General features: G+C 35.8%; 1 protein-coding gene across 1 annotated transcript in view; it reads left to right on the forward strand.

Annotated features, from left to right (window-relative positions):
* LOC124261410 (voltage-dependent T-type calcium channel subunit alpha-1I-like) overlaps positions 1 to 17,045 on the forward strand; it is a 179,832-nt gene that overhangs the window by 87,311 nt on the left and 75,476 nt on the right. Inside the window, 1 exon segment of the mRNA XM_046695727.1 lies at positions 8,716 to 8,961. Within this exon segment, the coding sequence (XP_046551683.1) occupies positions 8,716 to 8,961 (246 nt within the window).

The raw sequence follows: 17,045 nt of genomic DNA on the forward strand, positions 1-17,045 counted from the left end.
ATTACTATTAAAGGATTCTATATAGTACATTAGAATTCTTTCTAAAATATTTAATTCCTTGAAATCCTCTACCTCTGTTACATCATAGCAATAAATTCTGTTTCAGTTTTTCTCTCTCTTTAAAAATCTTCTGATTTTCCAACAGATATCCTTTTCACTGCCATGTGACTGTTCTAAAAATTATTTATGCAGCAAACAGTATCAAAATGATCTGATGCATCATATTTGGATTGTTACATTATAAACAGAATATGTAGTAATTAATATTTATGAAAAGCTTGGTGACATTGGTGGTGATGAGTGTCCTTTTAAACACACCTGTCCAGATAAGAGAGGTTATTAAAGTAAGAACCTTAAGGCTGCTTCTCAGGATGCTCAAGCATAAAGCATGGCTGAATCAGGATGCTGATAGTATCTGCATGTATGCAAAGGGCTTGAGACCAACCGCTTTTTGAAAAGGCTTACAAAAATCAATCTATGTAGAGAGATGGAAACTTGACAAGCCTGAAAACCATCAATAAGCAATTACGTCAGAAATTTGAAAGTGTTGAGAAAAATCATTACTAAATCTTAAGCCGACACTAATTATTGCGAAACCCTTCAAAATCAACTTGGTGCAACACTACTCATTTTGAAGGTGATGAAAATCAATGGCAGAAAAAGAGACCCCTAGTGGCAGCGATATTAAGTAGAAATGAGTGTCACAATTTAGTAGCACTCTGAAAGTAGGAGTGGACAAGGCAAGAAATTCAATCAGGAAAAACCTGGCAGATTGTTCTTCAAGGTTGTTCCATTTACTCCTCAATTTCCTTGTCGATTTCTCACATGCTGACCATTTTGTCCCACAAATTGATTGCAATGTCTGTTCATAAGTTCTTGAAGCACCTGTCCAAGATATATATCACCATCTGAAAATGAAAATTGTTATTGGTAATTTGGCAAGGATATAGATATTGCAATTATATTGTTTCTTAAAATTGTTATCAATCATAAAAACTGAGTAAAAATATTTTGGTTCTGTTAAAAGTTTAGCTGAAAGATGAAGTTTGAAAGAGATATAACTGTTTTCTGCTGAAAAAAATCCCATTGCTTTAAGCCTGATTGACACACCATTGCTGCAACTGACAGTGATAAGAAACGCAATGAACATGATCTTCACTGCAAACATAGTATCAGTTACCACACACAGATACAGTTCATGTAGATTTCATATGAAATCAACATTACATATATCAAAGTCAGAAGGTTGGACTCAGTAAATACACCTAGCTGATTGACAGTCCATTTCCTAATAAAAAAAATAGCATAATTTACTTTGTATTCTGAAAAATGACTCCACTGTAAATTGACGGAAATATATTTTATCATCTAAGTGATTTGACAAGGCTTTTAGTGAAATTGGCAATTGTACAACCCATGATTGGCCAAAGGCCCTTGAGTGGGCAATGGTCAGAACGGACTGGGGATTGGTAATGCAGGGATCGGAACTAGCCAAAACATACTATGATCATGTTCGAAGATAAATGTATTTATTAATACATTATTTCAAATCCTTTGATATTTGAGAAACTTAGTAGTTTACAAAAGAACCAACCTGGTAACGTCATGATCATATTACATTGCAATGTACAGATCATTGACAATATTTGAAGGTAAAAGTGTTTCTTTGCAATTTTTGACCCAAAAGAAATGATTATGTTTCCAACCATTATGTGGACTAATGATGATGTGCACTTAAGTGTGTTTTGGATAACTTTGTTCAGATAAAATTTCATTTAAAGTCTTATTATGTCCTAAAGTATCATTTGTACTCAACATCCTAAAATATCATTTTCACTCAATAAAACTTACTTGATGAAAATTGGGTAACTTTTAACAGCAAAGACAAATTGTTTGATTAATAATTAAAGACAACAGATTAAAACAGACGGTTTTTGAGATGTTGGTGTTTAAATATTTATCAAAACTAAATGTTATGAGGTCAAGGACAAGTTCTGGTAAAAGACAATATATGTTTTTGTTAAACCACTGCTAAAGCAATATGAGCTGTCACATCAAAGAATGTTAGTGGTTGTGTTCATTCTGCAATTTGGACCATAGGTTCTCTCTGTGGGGAACATAATAGTCTGTCATACAGACCCTGAAACAAATATATCCTAGAAAACCTATGAAAATGAAAAAAGTCTCAGGGCTCCATTTCATTATGTATATTTTTTTATTATGCATTTTTTTCTGTAAAATATGTTCATTTCAGGGACTAGTTGTTAGTCTAGGAGCATAATGAAATAGACTAACCATAGTTCAACTTATCAATAACTCTTGAAATATGAAAATTACTCTCAATACAGACATTTCCCAAGTGACACAACATTTCCTTTATAATAATGTTGTGGCAAAATGAAATGGCCATATATATAATCTATCCTTTGTATGAATTCATATCCATAATGATTAATCAGATTCCATGTCATGAGAAAACAAATGTTTGGAAGCGTAATCAAATGAATGTATGTGCCCTGTATTCAGGGCTGTTGACAAATTTGAGCAACAGTATTCTCAAAGTGTTATCATGTTTTCAAAACCAATGCACATATTTGCCAAGTGTGGAACGAAGCAAGCTGCCAGAATTTGCCTTTTGGGAGCCTGGAGGCGTAATGAAAGATGATCAAAGACAAAATATGTAGGATATTGGACAGGCCACTGCTCGGAGATGAGGAATGGGATGTAACTGGCAAAACAGATAATGGATACTGAAGGCAATAATAAAACCTTCATAGATCTGGCCGTAAATCGCTGAACAAACACCGGGACTAAGATGGCTCTTGAAGAAGGTTATGCCTGTGTTGAATAACTGTTAACGTAATGTCATACTTTGAGACTTTAACATGCCAGCAAAGCATGCTTATCTTCATCTTGAGACTCTTGGACTGTCAGAAAAACCAAGAGCTGCATCTTGCCATATGGGAGAAAGTAGTTTATGTGAATATCTGATTTTGGAAATGCTACAAGATGAGTCTTTGCAAGACAACATCAGCCGTTGAAATGGTTTTCGGGGTGAAATATTGCCCAGTGAATTATGCGTGATAACGCAGTATCAAAGTGCATGTGGTACATTACTGTTAGGGAGCAGTTGTGTGGTGTGTACACACTTGTCTGTGAATGTATTGCTGTATTAAATTTGACATGTATCTCCAGGGGAGGAATTCTATGTTCATTCCCTGAGGATTTTTTTGCAGTTTTACTGCTTCCAAGAATGGTTCTATTTCTCCATTAAATAGTCTGTTTACCCTCAAGGAACATAATGCTGAATGTCTGTTACTTATCAAAGGGATAGTTTTTGTTGTTTTTTTCTTTTCCTGTGAAATGGTCCTTTAATGGAATGGTCCTTTACTTCTCCTTGCAATGGCCTTCACTTCTCTTTGCAGTGGCCTTTACTTCTGTATGGCATTGTTAGTCCTTCCTAGAATGGTCTGTAGGTTACCCATGGAATGGTCTTTACTTCTCCTTGAAATGGAGAAGGTTCAATGGAATGGTCTTTTGCTTCTAGATGGCATTGTAAGTGCTCACTAAAATGGCCTGTATGTTCCCAAGGAATGGTCCTCACTTCCAAAAGAAATGGTCTTTTCTTTTCAATGGAATGATCTTTCAGTTCTTCATGACATTGTTTGTTAGTTATCCCAAGAATTGTCTATTGGCCCTTCCTGATATGGTCTATCACTTTTCTGTGAAATTGTCTGTGGCTTCTTCATGAATTCATTTTTCATTTTCATCATGATTTCTTTGATGATGATGATGGGTGATGATGGTATTGATAGTATTGATAGTTAATGCAAGGATATGATACCCATCTGCACTATTCACAGAAGGCTGGCAGTCACAATGGGACAAGATAATACTATGGTAAGAAGAAATTATCCAAAGCCTACAAATCAAGATTGCAATATATATCTCCTTCTTGTCAACATCCAAACACACTTGTAAGCAAATGTCTGAATGCTGTTAACTATTGTAAAAAAGATTCATATATCTCTTGCACTTTTTTGAGGGTAAGACGCATAAAAACTGGCTACGATGGCGTTGACAGACAGGTGTGTACATCGTCTGATGTTGCCATGTCGACAATGTTAAACAAATGCTGCTAAACACCCCTGACCATTTTGGTAAGCACTGGAATGTTTACATCCAGGTTTGTGGGCCAAGAAACCTACTTCTCAACATGAGCATGGCATCTGGCAGGACTGAAACGATTTTTGTGAGGGGCAACCTTTACAATTGGCAGATTGGGTTAGCAGTATGGAATTTGAACAGCATGCTTAGGTTGGGTCAAGTTGCTCTGTACTGAAGTGGTTTTTTGGATGGTCTCAGCGCCATGGTCTACCTGGCCAACAGTAGATGGCTTTAGTCACACACTGCGGTCAGTGTGGAATGTGGTCAGGGAGGCAAGGGTCTTCTCAATGGGAGGCTGTGTTTTTCTGAGGGTGGAATTAGTGGAGAGGGGAGGTAAAAGGGGGGTGCTTTAGTGGGATTTTTTTCTTGGGTTGTTTTGAAGCTTGGAGATGGGAACTGGGTGAATTATTGAGGACAGATGAAGGGGTTTGGAGTAGAAGCCTGTATCAAGAAATTGGTGGGGGGTGAGGAGAATGTAACTAAACATAGTTGGAAATTGTAATTACAAATTGTGGGTGGGAGTTTTAATTTGTTTATAAAGGGGATGTGAGGGAATTGTCATCTCGAGGATGTCGAGTGGAAATGAAGGGGTAGGGTGGGTTATAGACAACAGGGGTTGGGGTGGGTGAGAATGTTGTAATCAACGTACAGCAGTGGGGTGGGACTTGTAACTAACAATGATAGGGAAGATGTAACTGATGGGGTTAGTGAGGGACTGTAGCCATCAGGGGTGGGGAGGATATTGTAACTGATGGGGTTAGTGAGGGACTGTAGCCATAAGGGGTGGGGAGGATATTGTAACTTGATGGGGTTAGTGAGGAACTGTAGCCATCAGGGGTGGGGAGGAGATTGTAACTGATGGGGTTAGTGAGGAACTGTAGCCATCAGGGTGGGGAGGATATTGTAACTGATGGGGTTAGTGAGGAACTGTAGCCATCAGGGATGAATGATGAACATGATTTTATGGATATGTAACTTTTTTATTCTGTGGAGGGTGATCGTTTATAGATTCTAATGCCGCTGACAAGCAAGTGATGAACAACATTAGAATCTATGTCGAAACGTCACCTTCCACAGAATAAAATAAGTTGTATATCTATAAACATTGTCATCATTCTTCATCAACTAAAATGCCCATCAAAGAAGTAATAATAGGGAAGATGTAACTGATGGGGTTAGACAGGAACTGGAACCAACATGGGTGGGGAAGGTGCTGTAACTAAAGATGATAGGGAAGATGTAACTGATGGGGTTAGACAGGAACTGTAACCAACATGGGTGGGGAAGGTGCTGTAACTAAAGATGATAGGGAAGATGTAACTGATGGGGTTAGACAGGAACTGTAACCAACATGGGTGGGGAAGGTGCTGTAACTAAAGATGATAGGGAAGATGTAACTGATGGGGTTAGACAGGAACTGTAACCAACATGGGTGGGGAAGGTGCTGTAACTAAAGATGATAGGGAAGATGTAACTGATGGGGTTAGACAGGAACTGTAACCAACATGGGTGGGGAAGGTGCTGTAACTAAAGATGATAGGGAAGATGTAACTGATGGGGTTAGACAGGAACTGTAACCAACATGGGTGGGGAAGGTGCTGTAACTAAAGATGATAGGAAGATGTAACTGATGGGGTTGGTAGGAACTGTAACCAACATGGGTGGGGAAGGTGCTGTAACTAAAGATGATAGGAAGATGTAACTGATGGGGTTAGACAGGAACTGTAACCAACATGGGTGGGGAAGGTGCTGTAACTAAAGATGATAGGGAAGATGTAACTGATGGGGTTAGACAGGAACTGTAACCAACATGGGTGGGGAAGGTGCTGTAACTAAAGATGATAGGGAAGATGTAACTGATGGGGTTGGTAAGGAACTGTAACCAACATGGGTGGGGAAGGTGCTGTAACTAAAGATGATAGGGAAGATGTAACAAATGGGGTTGGTAAGGAACTGTAAGCAAGTGTGGTGGGGAAGGTGTTGTCACAAACAGGAAGAGAGTTATTAATGATGGGGATAGGAAGGATCTTGTTACCAGAAGGGGGGGGAGGATGTTGTAACCAACATGGGTGGGGAGGAAATTGTAACTGACGATGATGGGGAGGACTTTGCAACTGATAGGGGTAGGGAGGGAACTGTACCTGATAATGTACATCAGTTGTATCTAACCAGGAATGCAGTTGTCTCCATCACCAAGTTTACTTCCACACATGCCAGGGTCAATCACTGATTGACTTCCGAGTGAGTGGTCTCCATCAAGGGGTCATTACTCGCATCAGCAACATTACTAATTACCAGTGGGCAAAGATTAGATTGAGGTAGGCAATTATAGATTGTTTTCGCTTTGGGTGACTTCATTACACACATCCATTCCTTAATAGGAATAAATGTGAGACTTTTTCAAGGTTAACATTCTCAACTAACAATTACATCCAATTTATTTCTTGGCAGAGCTGGTCATTGAGGGGCAGGACTGACCAGTAGCAGTAAATAGGTCAAGCCAACATCTGAATATATAGCTCTTTATACTTCGCCATTACTTCAATCCTCTACACTTTCATTCTCATTGAATATTTGGTGCAGCAAACACAGAGATAGCATTCATAACATTACAAAATAAAGGCATGTTCTCGACAAAAGAGCCTGTGGGGTAGTCTCGTGGCTGAAGTGTTTGCTTTATCACACTGAAGATCTGGGTTCAATTTCCCATATAGATACAATGTATGAAGGCAAATATTGGTGTACCCCACTGTGTTAGTGCTGTAATATTGATAATAGCAGCATTAAATCATACTCACTCACTCACTCACTCACTCACTCACTCACTCACTCACTCACTCACTCACCACACTCACTCACTCACTCACTCACTCACTCACTCACTCACTCATGTTAAACAAACCACATATATGTATTCCATCAGAAAAATAATACAGGGTAAAACTTTTTAAATGACCATTTCATATGGTATCGTACAGAAAATTGTGGAGCAGTGAGGGTATCCTATATGGGTAAGGCATTCGCTCGTCCGGGTTCAATTCCCCACATGAGTACAATGTGTGAAGCCCATTTCTGGTGTCCCCCAACATGATATTGCTGGAATATTGCGGTGTAAAACTTAACACACTCACTCACAGAAAATTGTGCTGTTTTTTTCCTAGGTGTTTCTTTGAAAACTTCTTATCGTATTTAGCAAGGGAAGTCTTCTCTCTGTCTATCACTAGAGTGTCTTCATTGTAAACACAGGAGAGGTGCACTTGCGCTGTGCATTACTCACAAGTTTCTTAATGTGCTTCTGATATGGACAACCTGTATCTCATGTACACTGAGGTGCAACAGATTGAATTTCTTTCCAAAGACTTTCCATCGTAATTCCCGCTTGAGGTAAGCTTTTGCCACAAACAGCTGCCAAAATATAACTAAATGTGCCCAACGTCCTTCGAAAGAGAGGTTCTCATTAGAATGTTCCCATCTTGTTCACTTCATTGCGTTAGTTTGTGGAAAAATCGTTTAACGTTAATTTGAAGGTTATATATTTCACATTCGGATACCTGGTCACATAGTTTAACTTGAAAGATGGCCAAATATTTAAAGAAGTATGTGTTATTTTTGGCGCCATGTTGAAACATTGGACTCCATCTGCTCACCGTCTAAGAACAAAAGCTTTCTTGGAGATGGTGCCAGTGGAATATCCAGTTAGGGAATACCGTCTTAGTATGCGTTGGCACATTGTCATATACTTTACCCTGAAATATGCATCATATCTCTTTAGTTGTTCGTCATATCAAAATGAAACTACCGGTATTATAAAATTTTATTTTAACTCATAATGGCTGTACTGAATTTTTTTCAGTTTTGGATTTTTATATTATCAAATTAACTTTCAAACTTTTAGAAATCTAACATGATTCTGGAAATGTTTTTTGTAACTTTAGTTACATAATTAATATTTATTATTAATTCATTGAATTATTTGATTTAAATATCCGCAAGTCACAAACATTTTTCACATGATAACTTCAACATATTACATATTTCACTGCATGGTTTTTGAATATGAAATGTGTTTTTAATAAAATTGATAACATTGGAATGTTTATTACAATAAACCATGTTTTTAAGTTTTCATCATTTAGTTATATTCATCACTGGTAGCATATCATCATACCTTCATGGCTGATGCTTATAATATCAATCACTAGTTTGTATTTACTTACTTACAGGCTGTCATCATATATCTGGAATATTGCTAACTTTGGTGTCAAACAAAAAAAAAGGAAATGAATTATCAAGTTCTTATTATTTCACGAGTCCTCTGTGTCATTTTTTCAGAAGATTACTAGACTGATGCTCATGCTGTTGATCACTGGATTATCTGGTCCAGATTTCATTATTTACAGACCGATGCCATATAGCTGGAATAGTGCTGAGTGTGGTGTTAAACAACAAACAAACAAACATAAGATTACTTCATTGTCATTATTTTTGTCAAAACTATATGCATGCATTTGTCCACAAATAAACATGGTTGTCCTTAACTCTGATCACATGGTTCGAGCGATGCAGCATGATGGTCATTCTACTCAACTGTCTCACCCTTGGAATGTACAAGCCCTGCGAGGACCAAGTGTGCACCACCACCAGGTGCCTTGTTCTGGAGGGATTTGACCATTTCATATTCGCATTTTTTGCTGTGGAGATGGTAATCAAAATGATTGCAATGGGTGTTTGCGGAAAGGATACCTACCTTGCTGATTCCTGGAACAAGTTAGACTGCTTTATAGTTCTAGCCGGGTAAGGTCTTGTTTTCTATTCTCATTTTTTCAGAAACTCATTTCGAAATTCGTTTTACAGGGTTTTTTTAATAGTGTTCATATCATTAATCATTTTAAGTTAGGCAATAGGATCTATCTGTACTTCCCTCTGTCTGCTTGTATGTATTGATGCAAATCATCTGATTTTTAGAAGAGCATTGATAAAAATACTTGTAAAAGCATAAAAATGAGTACTTGATGGCATGTGCTCAATAATATTAAAAATCAGGTGAAAATGCAATTGATATGTTGTGAAGATGTGAAGAGCTTAATGCTAGTTTTATGACATAACCATATCTAAATATTCATCTTCATAGTTAAAAATGATGACTTTGCTAAGTTCTTTCAACATCAGAAATGTATGTGGTTATGCCTGACTGCCTATGATAATTGAATGGATAGACAGCATTAAGAGCTTCACATCACAAAACTCAAGTCAAACTCATTTTGTTGTTTTTAGGAAAACAAATTTAATTAAACCTGTCTTAGAGTTCTTTACAAATTTACAACAGCTTTATATTCAGTGGAAATATGTATATAAAAAAAGAAAATTCATTTGGCACCCATTCAGTGATAATTAACTATATTCAAAATGAAATTGAACATTCTTTATATATATATGAAAAAGAAGAAAAATGTTAATGATTAATTTAATTTGAATGTAGTTGATTATCACCGAATGATATCAGCATTGTTACGTGAGAAATATCAATAACTTTTCTTCATGGCTGTTTAGGTTTCCTGACTTCAAAATGATTTTGAACTTACAACTGTGGAAGTTTTGTGATCATGAATAACATGAGTTGTGAATCCCTGTTATGTATGTGACTTTGATGTTTTTAGTAACTGCCATTAGTTTCAGCTTCTTGCATGTGTGTTCCCATTGCTATTGCATGTCAACCAGGTCATCAGCAGTGGTTGAAATTAATTACTATAATCAGTGTCTCATCAATTGCCAGTCTGTCAGTATCTTGAAATTTAGAATTAGATCTGTTCAATCTTGACTCAGTTTCATATTGTTTTGAGTTTGGTGAATTTGTAAATAGAGTCCATAGTTGTCATCTTAGACCCGTTCCACAACAGCAATCTTAGCGCTAAGACAAGTCATAACTTTAGCATAGTCTTATGGCTGTCATAGTGCTGATATCTCTTCATGGAATGGGTCATTGGTATTGAAATATATGTGAATCATTTGTATTTATCTAGAAATCTTTATCAGATCATTTCAGAGAATATATGGCCTCTTAGTGTATGTATCATTTTCATTCCTGAACAAACTTTCTTTCCTGAAGTTAATTCATTTGACATTTCCACATATTGCTGTTCTAGTGAAACACATCGAGCTTGATAAGACACAGCACCACAGCATTGTGGAATGTAATTGTCATACTTTTCTGTGTCAGTTTTTCCATTCACAAATACATTTGTAAAACACAAAAAGATGAAAACATGTTTTCTTCATCAACAATTTGACTTTCATAAAAGTGCACACTTTCACATAGTTCACAATGAAGCATGCATTATTTTCAAATATCACAATTTCATATAGATGTGAATTCATTCTCGTACACATCACCATTGTTTCCCATTTTAAAAGTCATTCAGGTTCAAATTTGTGTGAATTTTTACCAGTACATTAAACTTTTCATAACATTGATTTAGAGAAATGAGAATTTGAGAAAATGATCTTGAATTGATGTTTGCATGTTTTATGAATATGAAACTACTTCTTGAAGGATTTACTGACATTCTGACAACATTGTTGTACTGTCATAACATTGTCCACTGCATGAGAATCATTGCCACTTCCAACAACTGAAGACCTATACCAGAACGTACCATTGATGTTAGAGTAAGGATGTTTACAATGAAGCACTTGCATGTCCTCCGACAGATGGAGAAGGAACTAGGATGTTCCAGAGCCAGTGTAGGGCCTGCCCACATTTTACGTAGCTATGCATGTCTTCATTTTCAGATGTACATGTCAAGATCGATTTTTCTCCTCCAATGCTTTGCCCCCAAACTGTCTCATCTCTGAGGTGCATGACTTCAGTTTGCTAAGTATTTCACAGTGCTGAAATAAGGAAACTAAATTGTGTTCGAATTTCAGGAATCTTGTCACTAGTAATTACCGGGAAGGATTGGATCTTGTTATTTATTGAATATGATGTTGCTAGAGTTAGACAAATCCCTGCAGTACTTAATTTAATTGTTGGGCTAAAAATATGTCCATGACATGCAGATTACTTGTATTGCTTGAAAAGACAAAGCAGCTTGCCTTCTCATAACTGAATTAAAGATCCTGAGACTTCTAATTCAGTTGAAATCTCTTTATAATTTCCTATGCAAAATAGTTTTAAGTGATGAAATGTATTAACAATCAAGATGCTAGCGAAAATGACCCTAAAATTCGGGTAGTGGTGATGTCTTCATATGCTTGGGTCTTTATATGTTCACAGTCAGCATCTTTTGTGTCCTCATGTTGAAGGTCAAAGACCTCCCTACTATATTCATCCCAAAAGCCCCATGCCTTATGAATCTCCATCCTTTTTCTTTGCATCAGATATATGTTTGACTGCTCTATTTCTCCATGACCAAATTTAGCCTTCTTTTCCCAATATCAGTGACCCAAATCTGATATTCTGATGTCCATTGCGAGTGTTTCTGTCCCTGAGCAATTTTCCATGTCCCTATGTCCATGACATAGGTTTCTTGTCCATTTACCATTTTGATGTTCCTACCTCCATGTCCCAGAGCCAACAATGTCAATACATGCACAATGTTCATGTCCCTATGTCCATGTCCCAGTCTTCATTTGAATTATACCCTTGTCCAAGATTTCATGTCCCACTGTCCATGATCCAACTTTAATGTCTCTATGTCCATGATCCACCTTTAATACCTCTATGTCCATTTACACATTTATGTGTGTCTTCCCCTGCCCCTATGCCAATAATGTCAATAAATGTCCCAATATTCATGTCCCAAACATAATGTCCCAATCTTCATTACCCTTGTCCAAGATTTCATGTCCCACTGTCCATGATCCAACTTTAATGTCTCTATGTCCATGATCCACCTTTAATACCTTTATGTCCATTTACACATTTATGTGTGTCTTCCCCTGCCCCTATGCCAATAATGTCAATAAATGTCCCAATATTCATGTCCCAAACATAATGTCCCAATCTTCATTACCCTTGTCCAAGATTTCATGTCCAACTGTCCATGATCCACCTTTAATACCTCTATGTCCATTTACACATTTATGTGTGTCTTCCCCTGCCCTTGTGACAATGATGTCAATATATGTCCCAATATTCATGTCCTTGTGTCCCTCTCTTCAATCCCATGATGGACTTGTCCAGCTGTTAAGTCCCTGTACACCTGACCAAGTTGTCATGCCACTGCATGTTCAAACTGCTTTGATATTTGTAGTCACCTTTAAGCATGGTCCCTGTTGCAAATGTCTAGTTCATTGATTATGTGATACTTGAGTTTTATGATAAGATCCCAAATTTCAACTCACTTCTTTTTTCTCAAAACGAACTTTGCTTTCATTTTGTCCTCCACAGGTAAGTGATATGGATGGTATCAGTTGGATTATGTGCTAATCAAGAGTTCACTGAAATATATTTATTCATACATAAGTATTTTTTCATGGTTTTGTTGAGGGGAATCTTGTTGTGGGGTTTTCTTTGCCAAGGTTTGTATATTCATACTGTCAGATAAAGAATCTGTATTTCACATTAATGGGAATGTTTGAACACTCAGTTGATCAGAAGAAAATCTTGTGGGGAACTTTGATCTGCAAAATGTTTTTGTGCAACTTTATGGTAAGTTCTATAATGTCCAGTAATGAATGATTGTAACACTGAAATTGACCACAACCTCTAAACACTTTGCCAAAAAGATTAAATATTCTATAAATAAATAAGTCAGGAAAAACTGATTGTTTAAATTTCAGAAATGTACTTCACACACAAAATATATTTTTGTTACGCAATTACAATGATACAAAGGAATAAAAAAAATTGATAACAAAAAGTACAGATTTTTTGTATCGTGTTTTTGCTAATTAGTACACAAAGATCAATAACAGAGGTAGAAAGACAAATGTCAATTATTATGTCAATGTCCTTCAAATAATACTTTAGCTAAAAAGGTGTTGTTGAGAGTCTCATGCTTTGACAGGAAAATGTTGTTATTTCAAAAGGGTAAGATGATTTAAGAGTGAAGACACTTACCATGAGCTTAACAAATCTGATCAGTTGACAAGAAGGTAGTACATTTAAGAGTAGCAGAGTCATAATGAATGGCAAGCTTGGATAATTAACTTGTTCAGAATATCACGACTTGTTCATTTCCTCAAGTATCAGTCCCTATTTCAGAGGAACATTTGAACTAACTATGTTGAAAGGTTTTTATGTGTGAAGGTAATAGCTGCTCTCTACTTCAGCTCATCTAAAAGGGTGGAGGGTTTCAAACTATTCTTGAAGGTGTTAAGTGGTTGAACGTCAAATAGGTTCAATTTTAGATCATGAAACGTTCAAAATACAGAGAAATGAAATGCATTTGGTGAAAATTAACCTAGAACTGCAGGAAAGTGTGTTATTGTTCGAGAGAGACACACTTCTTGAACCTGTTCACCACAGCATCCTGTCAAGACATTTTTACGAGTTTCATACATTGCATTGACTTTGAGTGAATGTAGTGAAAACCATGGCAAAATATCAGTGGAGTGCTTCAAATATATATATTCCTAAATCTGTAACTTTAAACTGGACAAAGAACAAGAACACACGTTTGTAACTTTTCAACAGTGATGAAAAAACTTAATTAGAAAACCTATGAAACTAATTACTAATTTTACATTGATGCCAATATTGTCAAGTAGAATTTCATTTCATTGTCAATTCTACAACAGGAGAACTTAGCTTTAACACAAGAACAATATGACATAGACCTCTCAAAAGAGGAATGTATTATTGAAATATATGTCCGCAGCATCAAATTTGAAAATATGAGTCATAGGCACTTCACGTGAAAAAGAAAAACTTTTCTTTCTTTTTTTAAATATTATAATTAAATCCTCTAAAACTCTCAATACTCCTCAAAAGGTGTACATGAATATAACCTGGGTTTTACTTCCTTTGCCAATCACTTAGAAGAAATGTTCACCATTTGTGTTTCCTCAAGGAAACAAAATAAAATGGAAATTGTGTAACAGGATCTCAAACAAATTCAAACAAAACTACAGGTGTAAATTTTTATTTTAGACATGTTGCAAGAACTGCAAAGTTTATATTCCAGCTGATGTGTTTATTCTCCAAGCCTCTGTACAGAAATATCCTCACAGAGGGCCAAGATGAGCAAATTTGCCACCTAATGATGAAAATGAACAAGAAATGGAAATTGTTTACTTGTTTACGTACTTGCAGCTTCTGCCTCAGACTGTTCTGTCAGTGTTTATTCAACCCCATCCTCCATGTATATAGACTTAGATGTACCTACACCATGTCACTGTCTCCCAGCGTCTTGTGCGAAATGTTGTCGCGATGCAAATTGTCTCTATATATCCCACGCCACTGTTCACACCTAGCTGTGCGCATACTGTGTCGACTACTCAATGCAATGAAATAGACATGTCACTGCTTGTGTTACCATGGCTACACGAACCTCCTGTTGCCATTTTCATCATGTGATGTAATTAACCTTAGTGACAAATATACATCCCAAAATGCATCATTCCTATTCCATCAGCCGATATGACCATTTTGTACTGTTGTAATGTAATCATACTGTGTACATCAGTAAGAGATGTAGAATGCAGTTACCATTGATGTTTTGACTGAGTATTTTCAGTTCTAGTTCAGACCAAACCTGTTTGCTTTCCACCAATTCCACTGGTAAAATTAGTCATCCTTGTTTTACATTTATGTATGACGTTTGTTTAAGTCATCGAATATGCTTATCAAATTTTGTCTTATGTTTTTTACATGTTCCATGACCGAATAGCATTGCAGAATATAGTGTTAACAAGTAAGCCTTTTGCCTATTTCTTGTGTTTAATGAGGGTCTGGATTGGGGTAGGCAGATGGTTCTTTTAATGAATTAACATGTTTTTAACTTGATTTTTATATTTTTTTTACATCAAATTATTTATCATTTCATGTATTGTCAATTGTTGTACTAACAAGACTGACAAGTTCTGTTTTAGAATATTTTATTTTATTTCAAATTAAGATTTATTTTATCATTCATATCATACCCCCTATCCTGACCCTCATATGATTACTCATGTTTACAGTTAATCCACACTTTGTTATTTGCATGTCTTGCATTTGATTGGCTGGAGCTGAATGCCCTTGCATTGGCTGTTTCTGTTTTGCATGTTAACTTACCATGGCAACCCAGGTTATGTTTGGTATACATTTCACAATATGTGTAGAAAGTGCACTTCGCTAATTTACTGAAACACCTACACCAAATTTTAGTTCTTATGGAAAAATGTCTTAAATCAAAATCATAGGTTGAAATATTTCAAATAATGTTCTTTCCAAAAGCAACGTATTTAAACCTTGGAAAAAAGCAATGACCTACATAGGTTAATTTGGAAAAAGACTGTTGAAATTAAGTATATTCAGTTCATAATATTGTTGCTTTGGCTGCCTTATCAAGCGACTCTTTGATATTAATTCCTTTCCAATTCTTGGCATCTTTATTTATCTTCTTTTATGTTTCATCAGCAAAAAGCTTTTTTTGCTATCAGAAACTCTGCTTTTGAGTGTACATGCATGATAGATTGATCACTTGCAGATTCACATCTAATATTTAGTTTTGAACTTTTTCAACTTTGAACTTGTTATTGTTCAAAGATTAGTAATACATTTACTTTAACCTTAAATTGAAATTAACATGTATTCATTACATTACTGGTCTTTTAAGTTGGTTATGCTCTCTAACAGGTAATGGTACATCTTTATTTTTCTACTTATTAATAAATCATTATTAGTTCTTTATTTGCATTTATTGGAACCATTACTTTCTTTTAAATATAATGTTCAGTTATTAATTATTTGATTAATATTAAAGTGTCAACCAATTTAACTAGATGGAATGTGATTGACACATAGGTTGCTGTGGTATATTGCATGAAGGTATTGGGTGTATATTTCATTTATTGCATGTTTGTATATTGCATTATCCTGCATGCTCACTGATGTGACACAAATTGTTCATTTCAGTAGGTGAAATATACAAATTTTTTAACTTTTTCTCAGAAAACAGAGTATGATTCTTTGGTATTGACTTTCTTTGATTATGTTGATAAACATGTTCCATATGCTAGTTTTTCCTAAAGACAACCATTACAACCTAACAGTCCACAAAGAATGAAAATTGTCTTCTCTTGTATTACAAACAAGCTATAACACACTAACTAAAGGAAACTAATTAGCATTGTTTTTATTCCTCATCTTCTCCACTTTGTTGTTAATTTCATCTCAATGTCTTCTTGAAATCTCTGATGTAACACAAATGTAGTGTTAATATCAATAAGTATAAATAATTCTCAATAAATTTCTGTGTGGTTCTGTGAAGCCATTAGTAATCACAAGTGATTCCTTTCGTCTTATAGGCCCATATTTTACCTAAATGGCAAACCAATATGCCTTGAGTCTTCTGTGCTTTGGGATTTTTATATTGCATGTTTACAAGTTGTGAAAAGTAAAAAAAATATACACATGTAGGTTTGATCATAATAGCCTGTACATCCTTGTCTAAAAGCTAATTTTGAAACTACCAACAGCTTTATGCATAATGACAATTTTTATCGTCTCATTAAGCCAGAATAGATCCCCCAGGCTTTGAAGGGGGATATTACCACTTTGCACCCAGTAAACACAGAACATGTGAAGACTACATTGCTCAAGAAAGCAGCTTCATCCACAAATCTGGTGCAAGTGATGATGAAATTATTATCTTAATGGCCTTTAAGAATTTATGGGAATTCTTGCACTGATTTATGTGAACTTTGGCCTTTGACCTGTTTGTTTCATGTTA

The sequence above is a fragment of the Haliotis rubra genome, unplaced genomic scaffold (genome assembly GCF_003918875.1).
Source record: "Haliotis rubra isolate DU_JTF1 unplaced genomic scaffold, ASM391887v1 Scf8, whole genome shotgun sequence".
Lineage (NCBI taxonomy): Eukaryota > Metazoa > Mollusca > Gastropoda > Lepetellida > Haliotidae > Haliotis > Haliotis rubra.